This window comes from Natator depressus, chromosome 2 (genome assembly GCF_965152275.1).
Source record: "Natator depressus isolate rNatDep1 chromosome 2, rNatDep2.hap1, whole genome shotgun sequence".
Lineage (NCBI taxonomy): Eukaryota > Metazoa > Chordata > Testudines > Cheloniidae > Natator > Natator depressus.
Genome location: NC_134235.1, coordinates 9,413,539 through 9,439,406, shown reverse-complemented (window position 1 = coordinate 9,439,406; position 25,868 = coordinate 9,413,539). Strand labels below are relative to the sequence as shown.

The window sequence follows — 25,868 nt, the reverse complement described above, 5'->3', positions numbered from 1 at the left end:
CCTTCCACATGAGTGGTACGCATGTGCCACAGTCTGGGAATTTTTACATCCTAAAGGCTATGTCCCTCACTAGCTCACCATTCCCTTGGGGGGGCGGCGGATTATCTGTGTTCCATCAGGCAGGCAAGCAGGGTTTTTCACCCCCTTGCCTATCCTGCCCATGCAGTAGCCTCCCTCATCTTATTCTGGTGCAAGATGTCACTTTCCCCTATTTCCCTACATGAGTCCCTTTATAGTGTCCTGCTGGGGTCACCTTCTTCTTCTGCCTTTTGGTAATTTTCCATTACTCCGAAATCCCCCTTCCTTCAAGAGAAGTTACATGCAATCTCACAATAACACACAAACAAATGCATTTTTAATACAATGGACCCCCAAAGGTGTTTAACTTAATTCAGAAAGGTTTGTCCCTGATATGCAGGAAATTTCCAGCTGTTACAGCTTGTACATATATGTTGATGTGTGGAGGATTTATGGACTTATTCATTAATACTACATGGAGAGAATATTAGATCTCCAAATCTGTGTGTTTTTTCTTTGAAATCCTAATAAATTAATGTGAGATTCATTTATATTGAAAATAATTGTGTAGTTGTCTCAGTCCTCCAAAAGACCAAGTTAAAACAGAACCATCCCTTTTTGGTTATAAATTACAATGCATTCCTAACAAGTTAAGAGCAATCACTGTGCTGGAGTAACTCACTTTATATTTAAGTGTCCGCAGGCTACATCAAGAGGAAATAAATATTTGATCAACATTATTTATATTTAATCATGAACATGTTTGTCTTTACAAAGGAAGCTGAAGATTTAATTCTGATCAACATTGATAATGGAGACATTACACATTCAAAATCATCTGTAGATGAGGCTGTAATTCCAGATGTCCCTTCACAAGCAGCAGAAACATTTATAAAAAGGTAAAAAGACACTTGAGTGGTTCATGCCCTAAGTAGGATAAGTCCCATGGAAAACTCTTTATAACAGATTTTGTTTACTTCACATAAATAACACCAGACTGGGCAAGGGCAAATTGGACTTTTTGTACAGGGAGCTTTATACAGTTATGGTGCATATGTCATAAACACAACCACAGTATCCTTTCTTTATTATCTGATCAATGTAATGCTCCTTTCCTTATGGTTACTAATGTTGGTATTCCATAATCGTGATCTATCTGTACTGGAAGAAGAATAGGAGACACTGGATATGGTTTAATTAGGCCACAAATTTATCACTACCCAGCACATAAAAGCTCGCAATGTAGGTAACTCCATAATTCTTTAAATATCTACCTGGGGGCTTTCATCAAACCCTTTCTACCCCTCTCCCCCCACCTTTTCCATTTTGGTCCCTAGCCAACCTGCTGCTGGGACCTTAACATCCTCTTCCCCCACACCCCCTCAAATGAGGGTTAAGGTGGGCTATAAAGGATGTGGGGGAGAGGGGTTTGGCTCCCTACTGAGCTGGTCATAGGCATCCTGAACCTCTCCTATTCTGTTCCTTTAACAAACATGTCTTCCTGGTGCAGGGAGGGCTTGTCCTTTATCAAGTCCCTGCCCTTCAGGTTCCTGGGGGATGAGTCAGTGTTGCCTTGCTGACCTGTTCTGCTTCTGCACCTCTCTACCTCCCGCCCCCCCACCCTTAAAGTGGTATACCCCTTCCCCTGGCAAGCCAGATAATGGCCACCCCACTTAAGGTGTAATGCCGTCATTGCTGACTTATTAGAAGTCAAATATTGCCCATACCACACAAGAGTGTTTCCAGGGAGTATGTACATTGAAGATGTCCAGAGTTCCATGTTTTATTACGAGTAGGCTTCATAAGAAATGTTACTGGCTTTATAGCAACACTTGCAATTAAAATCTTGTAATTTCTTTAGTTGAAAGTAGGGTAAGATGCAAGTTTCTCTTTATTTTTAAAAAAACAAACAAAAACCCCTTGTTTTTAAGGGATAACTCGTTAATTTTTTCTTTTCTAGAGTTGAGAGCCTTCAGTTGCATTATGATCTAGAACTCTGTCACCTCAGCTCCAGTACAGACTTCATTGAACTACAAATGCGCAGGAGGGCTTGGCAGCAAAAACTGAACACTAAAGTTCAGCAGATTACTTTGCAGTTAATTGTCAACATCTTCAGGTGGGTGATGATATTGGTTGTATGCCATAAAACCCTAGTACCAGTTAACATCCACACCTACTCTATCTCTGCGAATATTATGTTGCTGTTTTTTTTTTTAAGGTACTATGAAAAATCTCTAGATCTGTTGAAGGACACTGATAAGAATTTTTTTGCTAGCTTAGTACAGTGGCCAGTGGTAAAATTTCAGCAGTTCACATATTTGGGTATAGTTTCATTATGTTATCTATAACTTCAGATACAGAGTTCATGGTATTTTGTTATATCTTGAGGAAATTAAAATTCTTGTTTTAAACTCCCTGCCATTTCATGTGAAAACACCAGGAAGAGAGATGTAGCCCAAATGCCTCAGATTTGAGAGTAGATTATGGTTCAGTATAAATAGCACTAATAGTCACAGAAGTAGTGCCAATGCCTTCTAGACCTGCAGACTCTGCAAGGATCGTAAGGAAGAATAAAAATATGCTTAGGGAAAAGGGATTGTATAGACATAGCCCGTGGACACAATGCAGAACTGATTGTTCTTATTGTTTGTGACCCTTTAGCTCTGTGTGACTCTGCCATCGTGCATGTGAGTTCGGATGCGGTGATTGATCTTTGCAGCCCCTTGACACTTACTATTGTCTGTTATGTGTCACGAGTCTGCTCTCCCAACCATGTGAAATTTAAAGCATAAGAACACAAACAGGAAATGAAAAGTTATTAAAGTGTTTTGTAGTGTGGTTACAGATGGCATGAGTCATATTGATGGCAATCAAAGTACCAATACGTTTGTTTCATTTTCTCGTAAGCGGACGAAAGAACGCAGTCAACTTGACTTTGATTTTTCTTGTTGGTTTCAGTCACTTTCATGAATCTTTGCCCCAGAAATCTATTGTAATTTGCCTTTACATTTCTGGAAAATCTCAAATTTCCCTTTAGTTCCCTCAGATCTTACTTTATTAATGCAAGGTTGTGTAGGTTTGAGCAGAAACAGATTATTTCAGAATTAGTAAAATGTACTTGTCAGGTCCTCTCCCAGATTTTCTGAGTATCTTAATCACTTGGACCAGAGTCACATTCTTCTTTTCCTCTCAGGTATTTGCCCAACTGCTCCAGCTCTACTGGTTCTGAGACCCTAACCCAATACACTAATATTCATGTAGTACCTCAGCATGCTCGGAACATTTACTGAACATCCCATTCATGTGGGACGTCCATAGGTTTGTGTGTGTTTGGAGAGGTGTCACTTCTAGTGCCCAGGTCCTACAAGAAAATAGAGGACAGAACAGAGAGAGAACACAGATTCTGTAAATCTAGATTTACCAGTGGGAGAGCTCCATGGTTTACAGGTGGATTTATCACGATGATATTTTAGCTTAATACAAAGGAATAAAAATACTGAAGGTTTGATGATTCTGCAGGCTCCAGTGAGGGAGTTGGTTAAATTCAAATTATATATTTGTGATGGTTGCTAATGTAGCACATTGTGAGATAAATGGAACAGTACACTAATGAGGAGAGTGTCAGCATATAGCTCCATCCCAGTAATAAATGTAAATTGACATGTTAAGACTATTTGAGCTCACCCCTATGGCATTTGTTCAATTCCAGGTAGCTGGCTTAGTAGATACTGACATAGTCTGGAGAAGGAAAAAATGGTTTTTCTAATGAGTCTGAGGAATCTGATATGCTGCCAGTGTGAGATTTGCTGAGCTTTTGCTATTGACTGTTATACACTCAAAATAAATATTAGGTGAAATATACTTTGCTATCTGACAAGTTTAACTCTTAAAATTACGTTAAATACTTGTCTACAAAAATGCTTTCTCTCTAAATAGATAACAGATTTTAGTTCTAGATCATATTAGCATTCTGCAAATGGGGTTGCCATCTTTCTTCCTCTTTTCCTTCAAACTTTTTCTTTTTTGTTCTTTTTTCCAGCAATGTCTCTTCTGTCTTCTAATGCTCTATCTACCAGAGTCCAGGAATGAAGGAAAGTAAATCTTTGTTGATGAAATTTCTGTTTCCAACTCAAGCTGTCTGTTTTTATTCTCAATAAAGTATCTTGTATTTCTGTATGCAGAGGTTTTATCCTTTAAAAAAAAAAAACCCACACCCCTAAATAATGTAGGTTTATATCCTTTTATTAACCACCATTTTTCTAAATTCATATGAATATTTAAGCTGCAATAATACTATTAAGGTAATACCATCAATCAGTGATTTATGACTCAACCGGAGGCAGTATGGTCCATTGGACCATACACAGAACTGGGCAGTTGAGTCTTGGGTTTTAATCGAGCTCTGCCAGTGATTAGGTGTGTGACATCAAGCAAGTCACTTCTTCCATCTGTGAAACGGGCTGATATCATCTACCTGTCCCTTAGATAGTACTTTGAGATCTATGACTGAACAGACCTAGGCATTTTTAGTCCTTATGAAAAATCATAAAGAGCAGCAAACATATTGATAACTCTTGCAAGATTCTGCAAACACTTCTAGACAGAATTGCCACGCTCCATTTGCCATGTTTGTCTGCTTCTCCCACAACCACTATGTTTGTACATAGTGAGTGGAATTTACAGCTGTGCAGACGGCCAAACCAAAATCTAGGCACCATTTAAACCATATTTTAATCATACTTGAGACTTGTGGCACATAGGTCTTGTACTGGCTCTCTGCACAGGAGTGAACATCATCTTTGGGTATGTTGTCCCAAATTTAGTTCACCATACCATTACCATCTTCATTCAAATCCTTCCTGAAAATTCAGTTCATCCTTGATACTCAATATGAATCAGTAATTATTATATAATAACAAAACAGATCCTTTATTTTAACCACCATGATATGCATATGTCTAGGATAAGTAACCTCATGTTTTTTACCCATAGCCCTTGGTTCAGAGAGCAGCCCTCTCGCAATCAATCTCTCCTTCCTGTTTCTAGAGTAACTTGCTTTTTTGGCCTCTTTCTGGAGCACATAAGTTGCTATTAACTCCTGGTTTGCAAGGGAAAGAGAAGAGCCTGTACTTCCTGCCATAATATATATGCTAAAATTATAGATGCTTGCTTTTTTTTTGTTTAACCAGTTCTCCCTTTTTTCCTGTCTCCTCTTTTCTGAATTAAATTTCTTTTGCTTAACATGGTTATCAGTAAAGCTGGTTTTATGGCTAGACTTAGTGGACATTGCAGCTGGGTGTGCACGCAAAACATTACAAATGATCAAATACCTTGCAATGTAATGGCACCAAATAAGGCCCTGATCCTGCAGCTAGATCTGCACAGGCAGATCTTTTTGTCTGTATGGTGCCCCAAAGTGGGGTTCTTGATGGCTTCATGGGTCTGTCCACACACACACAGTTGCAGGATTGGGGCCTAAATTATTACATTAATAAGCAGATGGTACTGCATGGTAATTCAGATATTGAAGTTGACCCCAATGTGTCTCAATGGATTTGCTGATGGAAAATGTCAGTGATAGTAGGTAGCCTGCCTTACTTCTATTGATAAGATTCTACATTTAATTTTCTTTAATTCAGTGATTTAAAAATAGTTCAGAAAACAGAACCTGCCTTCTCGTTCTACAGTGTGGTTCTATTGGTACCAGTGGTTCACGGCAAAAATGCATTTCTGTACAAAGTTTCCAGATTTATAACATGCTCTTTATTAACAGGGAGGTCAAGGACCATCTAAATTATGAACACAGAGTGTTTAATAGTGAAGAGTTTCTGAAAACAAGGGCACATGGGGATCAGCCATTTTACAAAAAGGTAATTACATCCTTGGTTTATTCTAATCACCTGTTAGCTTATTATTTCATTATTATTACAAAACACCCCAAATTAAATTATTGAAATTTGGACTATATTGTATAAGCTACTAGTTTTCATAACACATTGACTAGATTTTAATTAAAAATATACAGGCAAATATGGTAACATATTGTTCTCTGAAATTATTTTTGTCTCTTCCTCAGGTGCAAATGAAACATTTTTTTCAAAGTGAAATTTTCCTTTTGCAAATGGCCAGCATGAGACTGAAGTCACAGCTAAGGCTTCAAAATAGGACTCAAGTGGGCATGGATCTTTTGCTCAAAAGGGGTGAATTTTGCCCTAAGTGAGCCACAGTAATTTATAGTCCAGGAAAATTAATCCTTATATTTTTGAACTGGCTTCAAGGGTTTTACACGCAATGATTTATATTGATGGTAAAGTCAATTTTGCAGCTAAACCTCTGGAAGATGCATTTAAAAATTTTAGGGATTAGATTAAAAAACAAACAAAAAAAAAACACTTCCCAAAGTTTGGAAGAAATATAAATCCTCATGTTTCACTGTGTAAATCAAACTCTAACTACTGAGGGTTGAAAAGATGGTTTCTCGATGGGCAGGTTATTCCATAACTGTCTACTTCAGAATTTTTTGCATGCTCCTCTGAAGGAGCTGGTTCTCACCACTGCTGGAGACAGGATTCTGGATTAGGTGGACCCCTGATCTGACCCACTATGGCAATTCCTATTTAAAATGACAAAAGCAAAGGAATACAGGGTTTACGTTTATTTTTAATCTACTCCTTTTTTTACAGTAATGTCACTTTAAGAAGTGTTGAATGCGTATGGGACCATGTAGGAGAGTTTGAGGGAGTGGGAGCATCCAAAATCCTATCTGCCATTTCAGATTCACTCCTCAGAAGGAGTAAGATCGCAAGTGCACTTACAAAATTTACAAAAGCTTCATTTATTATAATATTGCTACTTAGACAGTTGGTTCTTCAGAAGCTGCACTCTGCATCTTGCAAAGAAATCAGATCACTACTGCTAATAGATTGTAATAATTAGTTTTCACCTCGACTAGATAATGAAGCTTTTTGAGTTCGCTACTCAAAACCACAAGTAGAATATTTTTGAATGTTCTATTTCTAGAAGATGCCCAAGGTTGAAGGAAATGGGTCAAAACACTAACTCATTTTACTTAAATCTGTTCTGTAGACTATACTAACGTTCATGCAGATTTAATAGGACAAACTACCAAATCTGGTAGGATAACTTTTTATTTTGGAAAGATTTTTATTGTGCAAAATATGCATAGCAAACAGAATAAGGACAATGTACAAATCACGAAACAATCCACTAATATTTCTAATCAGGAATATTTCCTCAAGACAGCTTAAAATGTTTATTTTAAAATGTTTAAAGAAATTTCAAAGCCATAAAAAATGTTGCGTACAATGAATTATTTGTTTTTTAAAAAAAGTTTATATAATTTCTCATACTTCATTGTAAATGAAATATTAGTAAGTGAAGAACTAAAATTGATGGGTGTGTGTGTGTATATATGCTTTACATCTTCAAGTTGCTTTGAGGATTTGTGCCATCTAAGTCCTCAATTTACCAAAATAAAATCAAATGACCTTATTTTCTTAAATGCTAAATAGCCTAATGATATCTTCATTTACAACAAAATTAAAATTGGACCACCGCATTTAATAAAGTGGCCAGTAATACCAAGCACTATATTAAAAGGGCAGTTGGTTCAGTTGCTGCTACCTGTTACCTTAATAAACACAATTGTCAATATAGCGTGCCATCTAGTGGGAAAATAAAGTTACAAATACATATAAATAAAATTCCCAGAATTGCTGCTTAGATGCCACTTTGACAAGTGCATTAGAAATACTGTATATAGAGCAATGTATTTTGAGTTGGAATCGACCACCTGGTAATTTTAGTCCCGCCCCACTGCATTGTAGGAGAACTTATATATGCAGTTTATTTTTTCCTTATTTTTTAAATACATTAATATATTATTTAAATTAACTGAAGACCTGTGAGCATAATTCCCCCTGGCCCTTAGCCTCTGATACCTCTTCCCAGACATGGAGTTTATGCCCCAGGCAAAGTAGTGGAGAATCTGTCTGTTTTCCCATTTAAAGAAAGCTCGTTTTCATAACTACAACCAAAGATGTAGATAGCATCTTGCGTTAATCTTACTAAATTTGTAAGGAGGTCAGGTATCACCGGCATAGGTATGGTATAAAAGCTTAGATGGATAGTAGGGAGACAACATCAATGAGACTTAAACATGTGCTTAAATGAGTAGTTTGGTGCATTGGTGAACAAGATTAAGAGCCCTGTGCTAGAAATGTTTATATTCTGTTTCTAGAAATGATACAAATTATTGGTTACATATGGTTGTGGTCATTTTCTGTCATTTGAAGTGGTACGGGAAGAAGGGAGACCTTTTGGGAGAGTTTGGATGTATGTGTTGTTTTTGACTTTTTTTTTTTTTTTTTTTTTTTTTTTTGCAGTCTTGTCCATTCTAAAGGGCAAAATTTGGGGCTTTAGATGTGTTTCTGGAAGTCTCAACAATAAATTAAATTACCTTAAGGAGGGATAATTTAATGGCTCTCCCAAGAGGGAATATTCAGTCAACGGCAGGGATATCATTCCAATTTTCTCTTCAGTTTGACAGTGTAATTTTTTAACATGGAGCTGTGAGGAGCCTTTTTCTTCACATCATGAATGAAGTTTAAAGTTGCACGGTTACAATAAATATTAGAAAATATAAAATTTAGGTTTTTTCTTGTTAAATTTGAAGTTTAATATATTACTGTCTGTCATTAAAATGTATACCATAAAATTATACAGGGTGTGTAAAGAGGTTTACCTGATGTTGCTGTTGGAATTTAAGTTTTTTACTTTTCTTGACTTTTGTGATTTTTTTTTTTTTTTTTAAATTGTGCAACGTTAACATTGCATTCCTATGGGCTCTTGCCTTTAGTTATTTTAGGCCAATAAAATGGATGAAGGCTAGTAATAAACGTATACGATCAACAGTTAATATCAGTTTGCTGTTGTGTATTGCAGGTGTTAGAGACCCATATATTTCACTCGTTTCTTAAAGCTCGTCTGAACAGAAGGATGGATGCTTTTGCCCGACTTGAGTTGAGCACTCAGTCTGAAGAAGATAGGTAAAATTTTCTCACTACAATTTATCACAGACTTGATTTTCCTTCCACTGAAATCAATGGAAAAATGTCTTACAATGTTAGTGATGTAGGATCATGTCCTGTATATATAAGTAAGTTCTTCAAGGAGTGTGTCTGTGGGTGCTCCACTTCAGGTGTGTTGGCACCCTGCGCTTTTAACTGGAGATTTGTAGTAGCAGTGCCTGCTTGGGCTGCGCACGTGTAGCAGCTATCTCGTGCCACTCTGAGTGGTTACATAGCAGTGCGCAGCCAACCGTCCCCCCAGTTCCTTCTCCTACCACCTTTGGCTTGAGTTAGAGTGACAGTAGCACCCTCTCTTACTTTAGATAAGTTAATAGTTCATAGCTGTTCCCAGTAGTGTTAGCTACCCTATCCCCTTGCTCTTTATATTTTATGTTTTACTTTATTTTTCTTCTTAAAAAATATATATATTTATTTTCCTTTCCCTCTTTTATCCCTGCCTCCCCAGCAAGTACTCAGCTCTTGCCTTGAAAAAAAGAAAAGAAAGAAAAACAGAGTTTATCCCTGTTCTTTCTCCAAAGGACTTTCTCTTTCAGGCATGCCTAGCTCACCAGGCTTTAAACGCTGTCCAACTTGCAGACTCTCCATACCAGGATCTGATGGCTACGCACAGTATGTCAGCTGCCTTGGCAAGACACACATTACCCAAAAATGTCCACACTGTTGAAAACTGACAGGAGGACAAGGAAGGCCAGGGATCTCCAATTGAAGCTCCTTATGATGGAGAAATCCCTCAGTCCAGGACGCCTCCTGGCCAATGAGTCCAGGACGCCTCCTGGCCAACGGTTGCCAGCGGCAGCATCTGACGGGATCTGCTTCAATAACAGCTGCTAAGGAGCCTGCTCCTAGAAAGGCTACCAAAAAGTGGCCCCACACATCCCCACGCTGAGCATCACCTGAAAGAAAGTGATCTCCAAATGAAAAATCTGCCCCGGTAGCAATGGCACGGACTGCGTCTGACCGTGAGGCACCGGGAACATCTGGTACTGAGACTTACCGAGACGCTAAAGACCCTATGTGGGCAAGCTCTAATGCAGGTGCACATAGCAAAGTCAAACCTCCCAGCTCAGCACCTACTGAGCTGAAGAAAACCTCGGCACCGAGCAGTACAATAGCACCACCTGCTGTACCTATGTAGAACAGCTCTAAGTCATCGGCACCAACAGCTAAAACTCTAATTAGTGGTCAGTGCACGATGCCTTCCCGGCACCGAGTTTCATGGTCCTGCAGCAATTCATGAGGCATGTGGACCTGATAGAAGCCTCAACGCCTGAATCTCCTCTACTCGGTACCAACAGTACCCCATCTAGACTGAGACCAAGTTTGGTAACCATTCCCTGTGGATCAGCCCCTCCTATCTCCAGTGATGAGGAAGAAGAGGATAAGGCAGTAATATACACTCCTTGCCTAAACCTGGACCTTCTCATTACCAAACATCTACAGACATGCGGGGCTGGTATGGTCAGCCATGGGCACCGCCCCCTATACCATTCCCACCCAGCTGGCCATACTGGGATCCATGGGCAATGTATAGGGCCCAAAATCTCAGGCCCCCTAACCTGCTCATCTTTGTCACCGGATGAAATGACAATGACATACACACACACAAACACACACACACTCTCTGGAGGATGATTTCAAATCTTTTTATGCGCTCTTCAGAAGGGTAGCTGAATCCCTGGACATTTTGCTAGCACAACTACCAGAGATCAACACAAGCTCATGGACATACTCCAGGCATCCCCAGCGGCAAAGATAGCCCTGCCAATTAATGATGCTGTCATGGAGCCTGCAAAAATAATTGTGCAGACACCCACTACAGTTCCTCTCTCATGTAAGAGGTCTTACAAAAAGTATTATGTGCCAGGAAAAGGAGCTGTATTTTTATTCATCCACCCCACACCAAACTCTGTGGTGGTGGATGCAATCAACCAAAGGGGAAAACACCAGTCCAGAATGACCCCATATGAAAAGGACTGGAAAAGGCTAGTCTTCTTTGGATGGAAAGCCTACTCCTTCACCACACTCCAGTTCCACATAGCCAATTATGTGGCCCTACTGGCAAAATATTCACACAATCCGTTTGTGAAAATGTCAGAATTTGCTGAAAGTTTCCCTGATGACAAAAAAGAGCAATATAAGGCAAAAGTTTCTGAAGGGTGTCTCATCGTCAGGATGGCCCTACGGGCCTCTCTTGACTCTGCAGACATGGCAGTATCGTCCATCGCTACATCCATGGTCATGCGCTGTGCATCCTGGCTCCACCTTTCCAGGCTCCCAAGGGAGATTCAAGCAACTGTTGAGGACTTATGCTTTGAAGGGTTAAAATTATTCGCAGACCAAACCGATGTGTCTCTACACACCTTAAAGGACTCAAGGGTGAGCTTAAAAACCCTGGGCATATACGTACCTGCAAATAAAAAGAAACAGAGCAGGTTTTATAACCAGAGATTCTGGTCTACACCATACTTCCAGCCACAAAGACAGTACAACCAACAGAGTAAACAAAAACAGAACAGACATCGGCAGAACCAAGGTCAGTCTTCAACGTCTCAACCATCCACCTCCAGACAATCATTTTTAAAGGTGTGGTCAAGGGCACGAGACATTCACACTCTCTCTGGTCCCGGAACCAGATATGGTCCCCCACCCATTTGGAGACTGTCACTCTACTATCCAGTCTGGAACACCATCACAACAGACAAATGGGTTCTAGAGATGATCCAGAAGGGCTACTCCATCCCCTTTATTTCTATCTCACCTACCGAACCCCCTTCCCTTTCCCCGTCCCTCTTCAGGGACCCGTCTCATGAGCACCTGTTATAACAGGAAATAAACCCCCTTGTACAATTAGGTGCCTTGGAACCCGTACTATCCCAACACAGGGGGAGAGGTTTTTATTTCCATTACTTTCTAACTCGGAAAGAGAGCGTGGCGGGTGGAGACCCATTTTGGATTTACAAAAACTCAACAATTCCATGAGAACATGACGTTTCAAAATGGTGAGATTAACCATAATAATTCAGGCATTAGAGAAAGGAGATTGGTTCTTGGCCCTTGACCTCCAGGATGCTATTTTCATATTGCCATTCATCCGTCACACAGAAGATTCCTGAAATTCACCCTAGGGAATCAGCATTTCCAATACTGAGTACTACCTTCGGCCTGTCCGCTGCCCTAAGAGACTTTTTTCCAAGGTTCTTGCTGTCGTTGCAGTTCACCTCCGCAGACAAGGAGTGATGATATTTCCATACTTAGACGACTGCCTGATAAGGGCACCAATGCAGTGAGGAGCAATAAATGCCACGCAGACCATGATAACCCTGTTCATGGACCTAGGGTTGCAAATAAATGTACAAAGGTCCACATTAGTTCCTGTCCAAAAGTTGGAATTCATAGGGGCCTACCTCGATTGTCTCACAAGCAACGTTACCCTGACAACGATGCTTCACTCTTGTCAACCTAATTTCAGTGGTGATGAACAGCCCGCAAACATCTGCCAGAACATGCTTACAGCTCTTGGTGCGCGTGTCTATGACAACCTTTGTTCTAAAATATGCCAGACTCCACATGAGGTGCTTACAGGCATGGCTTCGAACAGTGTATATACTGCACAGATACTCTCTCAACACGCCTCACAGTGCCATGCAGGGTAAAAGACTTGCTAACATGGTGGACACAAACACAAAATGTCTGCTCAGGAGTCCCTTTCCAACAAAAGGCTCCAACCATGATCATCACGACAGACACTTCCCCAGTTGGTTGGGGGGCACGTCTACGTGACAATACAATCTAACGCCGCTGGTCCCCAGCGGAGTCCAGCCTTCACATAAACTTGTTGGAGCTAAGGGCAGTCCGAAATGCATATGAGTACTTTCTCCCTTTTAATCAAGAACAATACCATCAAGATCCTTACAGAAAATACAGCATGCATGTTCTATATAAAATGCCAAGGGGGAGCACGATCATACTCCCTATGTATGGAGGCAATACGGAGGAATTGGTGCATCGCGAACAACATAGAGAGATCATCATCTTATGTGCCGGGATGTCAGAATACAACAGCAGATCAACTAAGCAGGGATTTTTCACAAACCCATGAGTGGGAGATGGATCCTGGAATTTTCAAAGCCATATTAAAACTATGGGGGTTCCCCACCATAGATCTATTTGCAACAGCTCAAAACGCCAAGTGCCCACAATATTGCTCCCGGGCCAGATTGGGACATCACTCCCTAAGCGACACTGTCCTCCTAAACTGGGAAGTGCCACTGATGTATGCTTTCCCCTGACTCCACTCCTAAGCCGAGTCATTCACAAGATCAGGCAGAACAAATCCAGGATCATTCTCATTATACCCACGTGGCCCAGACAGACGTGGTTCCCATACCTGTGTCAGATGGCAGTGAAACCACCTCATATCTTTCCCTTACTGCCTCACCTCCTATCACAAGATTCAGGATGCATCTGTCACAGTACTCCACTTCAAGACCTGGTTACTCCATGGCTGATGGGGGTGGGTCGGAGGGAGTGTCGATCAAGACTGTTCTGAGCAAGTGAAAGATATACTACTGAGCAGTCGGAGACTAAGCACAAGAAAGACCTATATCCAGAAGTGGAAACAATTCTGCACTTGGTGCCAGGACAAACAGATCTGTCCACTGTTGGCCCCACTATCGAGAATTCTCGACTATACACTGGCCCTTAAAAAATCAGGGCTATCCACAAGCTCCATCAGAGTACATGTGGCTGCTATCACCTCCTTTCATGACAAAGTGGACGGAGTCACTATATTTGCTCACCTGATGATTAAACGCTTCCTTAAAGGCATAGAAAACGCTTATCCCACACTAAGAAACCCTACACCCATGTGGGACTTCAACTTTGTTCTGTGCAGTCTCACAGGAAAACCTTTTGAGCACCTTGCAACTTGCTCCTTGTTGCACGTATCCATGAAGGTGGCTTTCCTCAGTCTCCCGCCCATCTTGCAGATGTGATAGCAATTAGGCGCACCTAATGGTGCATCCATCTTATACAACATTCTTTAAGGATAAAGTAATCCTATAGCCGCACCCTAAATTCATAGCCCAGGTCACCTCCCCTTTTCATTTAAATCAGCCCATTTACTTACCTGTATTTTTCCCAAAGCCACATGCTGACGGGAGGGAAACCTCACTCTACATGCTAGATGTTCGCAGAGCATTAGCTTTCTACATAGAACAAAAACATTCAGAAAATCACCTGGACTATTCGTTTTCATAACAGAACACTCGAGGGGCCAAACCATCTCAAAACGGAGATTATCCAAATGGATATCTGGATGTATCCATTTGTGCTACCAAAACAAAAATCTGTAACCCCCACCAGGAGTCCGCACACGCTCCACCAGAGCATTAGCAGCATCTGTGGCCTTTCTAAATAACGTACCTATCATTGACTTTTGCAAAGCAGGTACCTGGACATCAGTCCAGACTTCCACTAAACATTATGTGTTAGAACAACAATCAGCAGCAGATGCTCAGTTGGGATTTAGTGTTATCCACCATCAATAAACCAACTCCGAAGCCCTTCCCCTCCACTGAGAACTGCTCAATAGTCACCTAAAGTGGAGCACCCATGGGAACACTCCTCGAAGGAGAGGGTTACTCGCCTTGTGCAGGTTTCAGAGTAGCAGCTGTGTTAGTCTGCATCCGCAAAAAGAACAGGAGGACTTGTGGCACCTTAGAGACTAACAAATTTATTTGAGCATAAGCTTTCGTGGGCTAAAACCCACGTCATCTGATGCATGCAGTGGAAAATACAGTAGGAAGATATATATATACACACACACACACAGAGAACATGAAACAATGGGTGTTATCATACACACTATAACGAGAGTGATCAGTTAAGGTGAGCTATTACCAGCAGGAGAGAGAGAGAACCTTTTGTAGTGATAATCGACATGGGCCATTTCCAGCAGTTGACAAGAATGTGTGTGAGTAACTGAGGGTTTTTGAGATGGTTGTCCCTCCACTACCCTCCTTCCTCCCCTCTACTTTGGAGTTTCTTGCCGATTCTCTGGGGTAGAGAAGGAACTGGGGGCGGTTGGCTGTGCACTGCTCTGTAACCACTCGGAGTGGTGTGAGACTGGTACAGCGGATGTGCGACCCAACTGGGCACTGCTACCACAGATCTCCAATTTTAAGCGCAGGGTGCCAAGATACCTAAAGTGGAGCACCCACAGGGACAACTATCTCAAAGAACATCAGTTACTGCACAAGGTGAGTAACCTTGTCTTTCTAGGTAATTGATGAGCCATCTTTATGAAATTTACTGCAAAGGATGTGACAAAAATGTCCTGCAGTAAATTGGCCATAGAGTGCTGTGAGTTGGTAGGTGTTACTGTAATACAAAAAAGAGCAATAATAATAAATTACTATTTATCTTCATTTATGCTGATACATAGTATAATATGTGTAAAATGTAATTAAAAATTGTTTTTTCTTCAGATTAAATTCAATGCTTGATAGCCCAAGAAGACTGACTGTGGTGAAAATGGCTTCTAAAAGATTTAACCCTCAGTATATGATTAGTAAACGTATGGTAATAAGTATGCCTAATTTACAAGATATTAGGTCTCATGATAGTCCTGCTAGGACTTCATCACTCCGAAGATCAGAGACAGAGCGTGGTAAGGAAAAATGTGTCTAACAAGTACAGTACCTTGTGATATCATGGACCAGGTACTTGGGTGCTCACTGTCATGGTGCCTGGTGTGGCTCACACTTGAGTGAGCCAGTTTCTGGTCAGACTGTCAGAAAACAGGGCAAACACACCCAAACTGGTGGTATATTCTATAATTTAGATTTCACCAAGCCAGCAACGAATGTGGATTCCTGGAGCACTATACTAGTTTTACCATAGAGCCATAGACAGTCACCGTAGAGCAGGAGTGGGCAAACTACGGCCCGGGGGTCACATCCAGTGCTCAAGTCTCACACCGGGGAGCAGGGTCTCCCTTGCCCTGCTCTGGTGCTCCAGCTTGCCCCACTCCGCATGGCTCCCGGAACCAGCAGCATGTCCCTTCTCTGGCTCCTATGCATAGGGGCAGCCAGGGGGCTCCGCACCGCAGATGCCTTAGTTTGCAACTCCTTTGTTATTTCTAAAGAGCTAACCTGTGGGTGTTTCTCAGACCCACAACATGTTTAAGATATGCACACACCAATTTCATAACCCCACACACAGTGTCTTGTACTTAGTACAAGATTTATCACAGTTTTGCAACAGGACCATATTAGTGTAGATGGTCATCTTCTTTTCTATACAGCATCACACTGACCACGTAAACACAGCAGAAGTCAGGAGGTGGTAACCAAACGTTACATGAAGTAGTGACTTGCATTATCCTGAACGTTTGGCTGCACTGTGCTCAGAGTTGTGCTATCCTGCAACCACCACAAGGAACACCTACTCTAGTGTTGTCATTGTGGGGCTGCTTCCCGGACCAGTTACTGGACCAATTTTATCCTTTCCCACCTAAGGCTCAGTTCAGAAATACACTTAAGCAGATGCTTAAGCTCATCTCTGTTCAGCAAAGTCAATGGGATTTAAACATGTACCAGAAGTAAAGCATGTGCTCAAGTGTGTTGCTGAGTAGGGATGGACTACCTAATCAGGGCCTGCTGGTATTCAGGAGTGTGTGGCAAACAATTTTATTTTTCTCACAAGCATAATACTGCATTACTGGGGGCGCAGGTCACAAAATTCCTTGTTTGAAGATACTTGTAGGCTTTCATTTTTCACTTTTATATCTAGCACTTTATTTCTCTTTTTTAGCTGTAAAATTGTCATCTAAATCAATTAGTACGTTCAAGATCCCAGAAATTCACTTTCCTCTGATGAGTCAGTGTGTTCACACCTACTATACAGATTTTATCAATCATCTCACCAGAGCTATAAATATTTTACAACATGATAACTCAGCACTGCTGGCAAGATATTTCTACCTTCGTGGACTTATTGGTTTGATGCAAGGAAAACTACTGGATGCGCTTTCAGACTTTCAAAATTTATATAAAACAGACATAAGAATTTTCCCTACTGATCTTGTGAGGAAGATGGTGGAAAATATGCCTCCTTCTGAACGTTCCCTAGCAGACCACAAACCCGAGCTGAAGAGGTTGATTAGTCAAGTGATGGAAAAACAAAGAGAAGTCATAAAAGTAGATGACCATGTGAAAAATTTTAAATTGCCAAAAACACACATGCAGTTGGACGATTTTGTGAAGCGAATCCAAGAATCTGGGATTATCAAAGATATAGACACAATACATCGGCTATTTGATGCCTTAACAGTAGGTAAGCAGAAAATGTTGTGTTAATGAACATCTATTTTGTTATGTAAATATTTTTTATACTTTTATTGATAAGTGATGTAAGTTGCTGTCTAGAGTCTTTTTTTTTTTTTTTCCCCTCCTCTGGCCTTCAGGAAAATATTTTCAAATGTTTCTCAGCGCAAGAAGCTTGTGGGGGGTGTGTGTGTGTGTGTGTGTGTGTACTGAATCTGTATGTGTGTCCATGTAGCATAGAACTTTAAAATTCACCGTAAAATGTTCTTGTAATTTTTGTACACAAGCATTGTTACCACAGTCTGTCATTTCCGTTACATTTTATGGGAACACTGATAACTCAGTTATGCATGTAGACCCAAACTCCCCAGAGTAATAAATCGTGTTATTCATGTGCTTAAAGTTAAGCATGTGCTTAGGTATCTCACTGAATTGGGGCCTTCGTGCTATATTCTCATCATTTTGGTTGTGAAATTTAACAGTTCCACAGAAACTGAAACTCCACCTTCTTGGCAATTTTTAATTGGGTAATTGCAGGAAATCTTATTTAGTGCAGTACATTTGACTCCTTCTACACCAGGTGCTAAATGGTGTCTGCTGTGGTGTCTGCAAGCCTGTTTGTCATAATCAGTGGGTGCAGATTTCAGTCTTTTTTTTCTTTTGTATTAGCATTTAATTGTCCAGTGATATGCCAGCTCTATCTTGATTTAGATTACAGATAAAATATAGTCCTATCCTAATCCCTAGCAGATAATATGTCCGTATGTTAAAGCTACTAAACAGTATAGCAAACTAGCAATCTGTTCAATAAAGGTCTGGAATTTGAATAGCAAGGGCTAAATTTTTCCTGAAGCTACCATTAGAGCTTGAATAAGTATCATAGATTGTAAAAGAAAAGTTCCAGATGATGTTTCCAGGATAATTTCTTTACCTCCTAAATCTGAAACATGAATTTTGTGTTCTGGTTCTCTAGGGTAATAAAGGCCACATCATTTGCAATTTGCTGTGCATAATAACTGGAACAGTTGTCATAATATGGTCACTGTATATTAAACATTGACCAAAATAGCAAGAATTTCTACATTTTAAAACAATAGGTGGCATCCAATTTATAATTTATCTGTTTGAGTTGGAATATCTGGAGTTCAAAAGCAGCCAGTTTTATAATTCTTGGGATGTATATGGTTTATAAGCTTTTGATCTGCAAACTAATTATTATTATAATCAATTCTATTCTTATCCACTATCAAGTAAATACGATTTAATAATCGAGAATAAAGAGCTAGAAAATCCTAATAAAGAGTATCCAATTTAGCAGAGGAGTAGGAATTCCTTTGTGAGCTGCTTGGGTTTGTGGACGTAAGAGAGGCTGTGCAGCTGTTTACTTCCTCCCTGGAGCGGGTGGTGAGAGAACCAAATGGATGGATGGAGGCCCATGGTATAAGCTAGCAGCAAAGTACTCCTTCCCCACAGGGACAAAGAAAAAGCAGGGGAGGAATTCTCACTCTGAAATGTCTCCTGGGGTTACTTTTGGCAGCTTATAAACCAACCCTTGCTCAGGGCTTGGACACAATCTAGCCCTTAGTATCCTCAAAATATATGAATTTAAAATAAAATATAATGACTTCAAATAATTAACTTTTAAAAACTTTTAAGGACACCAGAAACAAATTGACCCTGAAACATTCAAAGATTTCTACAACTACTGGAAGGAAACAGAAGCAGAGGCTCAAGAGGTTAACCTGCCACACACTGTACTAGAGCATTTAGATACAAATGAATGTGTCTACAAGTTATCCTGCTCAGTTAAAACTAATTTTGGAGTAGGAAAAATAGCAATGACCCAGAAGCGCTTGTTCCTTTTGACTGAAGGAAGGCCTGGCTATGTTGAGATCACAACTTTCAGGAATATAGAGGTGAGCATGAAGTAATTAGTTGTTACGATCTGTTACATGATTGTGAGCAAGAATATGCCAGACTCCATCCTGGTAGCACAGCCTCTCTCTCTCAAGATAAGACATTTCATGAATGTTTTACAAGAGGAAGAACTATGATGGCAGGGAATGTATCTTTAAAAAATCACTAATTCTATCCATGGCTACAACCAAAGTTTGAGGTATTTCTCAGTGCCAGTTGGCCTTGCTAATGGATCAGTGCTGAATAGGGTAGGTGCTATACAGACCTGTAGAAAAAAGGCAGTTGCCCAAAGAGCTTATAGTCTGGATTTATGAAAAGATACAAGTGTATGAAAAAACGAATTGGGGATAGGGAATGAGAATGGATGGAGGTAACAGTAAAATGAGCACATTTTATACAATCGGAAGTAGTCTTAGCTCACCCCCTGTTTAGCAATATACCTAAACATAAATTGTCCTTTGATCAGAGACCCTGCCTGGGTGTTTGTGGATGTGAACGCAAGAGAACTAGTTTTGGCTAGGAATATTGGAAGTTGTCATGCTTAATGAATACTGCACATTGTCTGTGACTGTGCTTTACTGGGTTCTTTGTTTCTCTGCATTTACAGGATGTTAAAAGTACTACTGTAGCTTTCCTCCTTCTGAGAATACCCACTCTGAGGATTAAGTCTGTGTCCAAAAAGGAAGTCTTTGAAGCTAACCTTAAGACAGAGTGTGATCTTTGGCACTTGATGGTGAAAGAGATGTGGGCTGGGAAGAAGATGGCAGATGATCACAAGGTATAAATATTACTTTACTAGTTGAGCTATTTGTAATAATTTATAATTTTTTCCTGTTCCTCGTGTACTTTGGAGTTCACATAAAAACCTGGAAATGTATTTTCCACTTTTCAGCAAAGAGTGAATAAAAGAGCATAGGGACGTCTCATATGGCAAAAAAAATAAAATGAAGATTTACTAAAACATGATTCTGTTTGTTACTATAGTACAGCTTGAAGTACTATAATTTAAGAAGAAATCATTTAAAATATGGTTGGAAAAATAAATGTGCAAAGTAAGTTTTTGTCATATGTCAGCCTTTTGGTTTTTTGTTTGTGACCTTTCTCTTCACACCCCTTTTTAAAAAAAAAAACAAGTCAGGAAAGTTTGAAATGGAGGCCTTAATAGAAAATTTTTCTCATTTTGCTTGGCACATAATGATGAAAGGTCACATGGCAAGAGGACTTTTACCATGCCTGGACATGTGGTCCTGAATCCTGTGAGTAGATGGGCTAACATGGATTCTTGCACCACAGAGACCCCACGGAGAACGTTTATACAAACAGAATATTCATCCAATCCAAAGACGTTGACAGTGATCCAGGAACAAATAGATCACTGATCTATGTTGGAGAAGTAGAGAACCTGCAGGACCGAGAATGATTACAGGGCACATTTAATATTCTTTGTAGTCCCAAAGAAACTGGGCAGCTCAAGAACAGTCCTGTATCTTTATTTCTGAATATCTGTTCAGGGTTTTTATCCAGAATTGAAATAAATGTCAATTCCACAGTAGCTGTAAAGAGAGCTAAAAAGCCATGCAATGTAAGTTCATATTGCACTCTTCTAGAAAGATGTCCATATTCTGGGCAGAAAGAACTTGAGTCTGTTATGAAGACATATGAAAAGTGGTCACTTGATCTAAACTGTATGTATTCACCATAGCACCTTGTGGCTTCAGCTGATGCTGCCTTCAGCAGAAGGATGTGGTATACTGTAGTACATGAGCCACACATACTAACATGCCAAAATTCATACACACTTTTTTCCAAGTATTTACTCTGCCTATTTACTTGCTTTGTCTTACTGCTGACAGGCACAGTCCTGTGCACCATTTAGCATGCTGGGGGCTGAGAATGGTAAATGTTGTTTTACCATACCTATTAATTTTCCTTCCTTAGATGTCTTGGACACGGGTCCAATTCATGCCTAAAAAAATGTGATGGGGTGTCATGAACCTCTTGTACATGGTAGGTTGAACGGCTGCCACTAGCAGGTCGGGCTCTTGTACTAGATAAGGGCTGGCTGCAGATTTTCCTTTCTTGAAAGGGAGAGAGATGCAGGAAATGTCTTTCATAAGATCCTTTAATGCACTACTGGCTCTAGCTATTACCAGCTCAGGTAAAGTATGTTACACATGGCACCATCTACATTATAATACAATTTAGTATTCCATTAAGTGGGGGATGGCACCAGAAAAGTGGGAAATGGTGTATCTGGCAAGGTTGGGTTAGATTTCAAAGTTGTTTTTATCTAATTTTAACAGTGGAAATCAGTGTCTGTACAGCTCTGGAATTGTGCTTCTGGGATGGGTTTATTCAAGACAAAATTGGTTCTTACACTGCACTCATTACTGTAGTATATGAGCACTTTCCAATAGTGTCTAAAGCCACATCTGTGAACAACATCTGTCCTATATGTATGCGTGCGCATGCACCCCCCCCGTATGTTTGTTAGAGAAGGTTTGTGGGAGTTCATTCCACAATCTTGGGCCAGCCCCTAAGAAAGCTCTGCTCTTTCACAGACAAGTTTGTAGAACATTACATTGTGCCAGAGGAATGAAGTTGTTGACCACGGATTCTGTCTTGGAACTGCAGTCGCTCTTTTAGCTATCCTGGCCCAGGCCACTGAAGCCCTGAGTGCCTTGAACTTAGTCTAGGGGATACCAGTGTAGGGAGCAGAGGATGGGTGTGATGAGCTTGTGGTAGTCAGTGTTGTGTTGCAGCGTTCTGTACCAGTTAGTTTTCTAAGCTCTGAAGGCTTCAAGACCAGGTATATTGCTTTGCTTGTGGCTCTCCAGCTGAGAGGTGAAAAACTGAAGTATGGTCATTGTTCACCAGGATGGGGTCTCTTAACCAAGTGGAGATAGTAGAAAATGTTAGTTTCAGATGCTGGTACGAGAGCTTAGACTCAGTGAGGAATCCAGGAGTACTCCAAAATGATGGCGTAAACAGACCAATTGCAGGTATGTACCTTCAACCAAATGAGACTGTACGATGGCTGCCAACTCTTCAAAATGTTTTCTTCTATCCACCAGCAGGAAAGTACCTGTCTTGCTTGGGTACAGCTTCAGACAGCTGTTCTTGATCCGTGAGATGATCTTGCCCAAGCACTGACCTATCATGATGGTAGTGGTTATGATCATATGTGGTGAAGGATTAATAGAGCTGTGTGTCATCTGCATATTGTTGCCACTTGAGTCCATGTCAGCTGACCAGCTCACCTAGTGGCTGCATGGAGATGTTGAATAGGACTGGAGAGAGAATTGATCCTTGTGGGACTCCACAAGTGAGGTGGCTAGTGGTGGAATTGCACTCTCCTGTCACTGCTCTTGGGTGCATCCCTCCAGGAAGGATTCTCAAACCATTTTTGCACATTACCTTGGACCCCTGCAACCTCTCTCAGGTGAGACAGTAGTATCTTACGGTCAACAGTGTTGAAAGCTGCAGGGGAGCTCCCAAAGGATGAGTGGATGTCTGTCCTCTATCCACTGATAGCAGGTGACCATCCATCAGTGCCACTAAAACAGTTTTAGATCCATGTCCTTGCCTGAATCCAGATTGGGCCAGGTATAAAATAACAGCTGCAATTAAGAGTTTGAATTTGGCCTTTTGGGTAGCTTCTCTATGAGCTTGTTCAGGAACAGAATGGTTGACACTGGGCAGTAGTTTGCTAGAACCGACGTGGCTTAGACAGCAGATGCAGCTATAGGTGTAGGGATGCCTCTAATAATATTGAGAGATCCCTGTAGTGAGTATAGAGAATGGGACTGTGTAAGAAAAATTTATTAGATGAGCTAAGATCAGGTTTTTCATTTTTAGGATCCTCAATATATTCAACAAGCCCTGACCAATGTCCTCCTGATGGATGCTGTAGTTGGTGCACTGCAGTCCTCCAAAACCATTTATGCTGCTTCCAAACTATCTTTCTTTGACAAGATGAAAAATGAAGGTCAGTTTTATATATGCTTCAAGGGTGCACTTGCCATTATAATTAAATCTGCTTCAACTTTTTCTAAATTGTTCAAAGGGTTGTGTCTAAGAAGCTGAAATCTGATATACTTGTAAGTTGTTGGCCCAGGTGCATTCTTTCATGTCATTTATAGAGTTTTCTCACAAGGCATTGTTTTAAATTTAATTTTTTTTCACACTTTAATCTCCTAATCTGAATAAATGGTACAAGTTTATTCTCAAATTCTTGAGTTTTATATTATTTGAGGTTTACGTTTTTACACTTTTTTGCAAATTGTACACTGTCTTTGTGTTTCAGTGCCCATGATGGTCCCAAAAACTACATCAGAAACACTAAAGCACAAGATTAATCCCTCAGTTGGCGAGACTTTTCCACAAGCAGTAGACGTCTTGCTCTATACACCAGGTACCGTGATATAGTTCATTCTTGAAATTCATCCACTTTCATTTAAAATGCAAAGCATAAAATCACTTGCTGCTATAACTTGTGGAGGGAGTAGCCTGATGTTGCTGCTGTTATGGCATGCTTTGTGTGTCTATAAAATACTGCACACAAAAAACTATGTTAAAAGAATATTATTAAGCTTGGAAGATCAAGTACTCAAAAGTTAGCAAATGCCAAAATTAAGGTTGCCTGTGAAACCTTAATTTACCCCTGTTTTGCATATGCATAATGATATAGTCTTTAATTACATGATCACATACTTTTTCTATAGCTTTCCTGCCTGACTGAATGCAACAGGGTGGTGCTCACTTAATTAGAGCTATTCAGTATTTTGTTTTATCCTCATTGTTCAGTGTATAACCTTATTTACTGCACTACTTAAAACCTGCTTTGAAGACAGAATTATTAATTTCCTCATTGGGCTTTTCTATGGTGTTCATCACTATACAATATGAATGTTTCACGGATATTAATGATTTTACTTTCACGACATTCCTGTGAGATGAGAGGGTATTATTATCCCCATTTTACAGATGGTGAACTGACAGAGATATTAAGGATAAAAGTTTTCACTAATTTTGGGTGCCCAATTTGAGACACCTATAACCAGATTTTTCAGAGTAGTAACTGTTAGTCTAGTTTCAACTTCCAGTCATTGGAGCATGTTATACCGGTCTCCGCTAGATTGAAGAGCCCATTATTAAATATTTTTTAGTCATGCCAGTGCCAAATAGAGGTAAAATAACTTCTCTGCTCCTACTTGAGATCCCCCTGTTTCTGCATCGAAGGATCGCATTAGCCCTTTTGGCCACAGCATTGCTCTGGGAGCTCATGTTCAGTTAATTCCCACACATTTTTTCAGAGTCACTGCTTCCCAGGATAGTTTCCCTTCCTGTAAATATGACCTACATTCTTCATTCCTAGATGTATATATTTACATTTGGCCATGTTAAAATGTATGTTTGTTTCCGCTCAGTTTACCAAACAATCCAGATCACTCTCTATCAGTGTCCTGTCCTCTTGCTTATTTCGCCCTCCCCCAATTTTTGTATCCTCTGCAAATTTTATTAGTGATGATTTTGTTTTGTTCCAGGTCATTGACAAAAATGTTAAATAGTGTAGGGCCAAGAATTGATCCCTGCAGGACCCCACTAGAGCCACACTTAGTCAATAAGGAGTCCCCGTTTACAATTACGTTTTGAAACCTATCAGTTAACCAGTTTTTAATCCATTTCATGTGTGCCATGTTAATTGTCGTTTTAGTTCTTTAATCAAACTGTCATACAGAACCAAGTAAAATGCCCTGCAGAAATCTAAATATATTACATCACCACTATTATTTGTATTAACCAAAACTGTAATCTTAATTTTAAAAAAAAAGATATCAAGTTAATTTGACAGGATCTATTTTCCATAAACCCAGGCTGATTGGCATTATTTATATTACTCTCCTTTAATTCTGTATTAACTGAGTCCTGTATTGGTTGCTCCAGTGTCTTGCATGTCAATGACCCAGGTCATCCTATTTAACCTTTTTAAATATTGGCACAACGTTTGCTTTTTTCCAGTCTTCTGGAATTTCCCCAGTGTCCCAAGACCCTTAAAATCAATGTTAATGGTTTAACGAGCTTCCCAGCTAGCTCTTTTAAAACTCTGGACCTGCAGATTTAGAAATGTCTAACTTAACATCCTCCTGAGAGAGAGATTTTTTTTTAATAGCGAGTTTCACTTTTACTCAAAGCCAGGTCTGTCTTTTTTTTTTTTTTAAACCAGTAAGACCACCTTCCTCATTTGTGGGACTGGCTTTTTGGGTATCTAGTAAAGTGTTCTTAAACAATTCCCATGTATTGTGAGACAGCAGGGCCAGAGAGCAGCAGAAAAGTGGTCCTATTGGGTTCTGGGAAGCAGGTGGGCACAAGCCCGCCCATTGCTAAAGGACCATCTCCCAGGTCCAGGAACTCAACTAATTACGGGGGACAACCAAAAATGTAACAGGGGCAGGTGTGAAGGTCAAAGGGTCAAACAAAGGGAACCTGAAGGGGA

At 40.2% G+C, this 25,868-nt stretch overlaps 1 protein-coding gene across 1 annotated transcript in view; it reads left to right on the top strand.

The window, feature by feature from the left end:
- Nucleotides 1-25,868, top strand: part of DENND3 (DENN domain containing 3) — a 67,607-nt gene that overhangs the window by 22,888 nt on the left and 18,851 nt on the right. The window contains exons 8-17 of the mRNA XM_074943787.1: nt 796-917; nt 1,979-2,134; nt 5,792-5,888; nt 8,983-9,086; nt 15,617-15,798; nt 16,944-17,465; nt 19,112-19,371; nt 19,980-20,150; nt 23,231-23,360; nt 23,679-23,786. Of these exons, the coding sequence (XP_074799888.1) occupies nt 796-917; nt 1,979-2,134; nt 5,792-5,888; nt 8,983-9,086; nt 15,617-15,798; nt 16,944-17,465; nt 19,112-19,371; nt 19,980-20,150; nt 23,231-23,360; nt 23,679-23,786 (1,852 nt within the window). The remainder of the gene's footprint in view (nt 1-795; nt 918-1,978; nt 2,135-5,791; nt 5,889-8,982; nt 9,087-15,616; nt 15,799-16,943; nt 17,466-19,111; nt 19,372-19,979; nt 20,151-23,230; nt 23,361-23,678; nt 23,787-25,868) is intronic.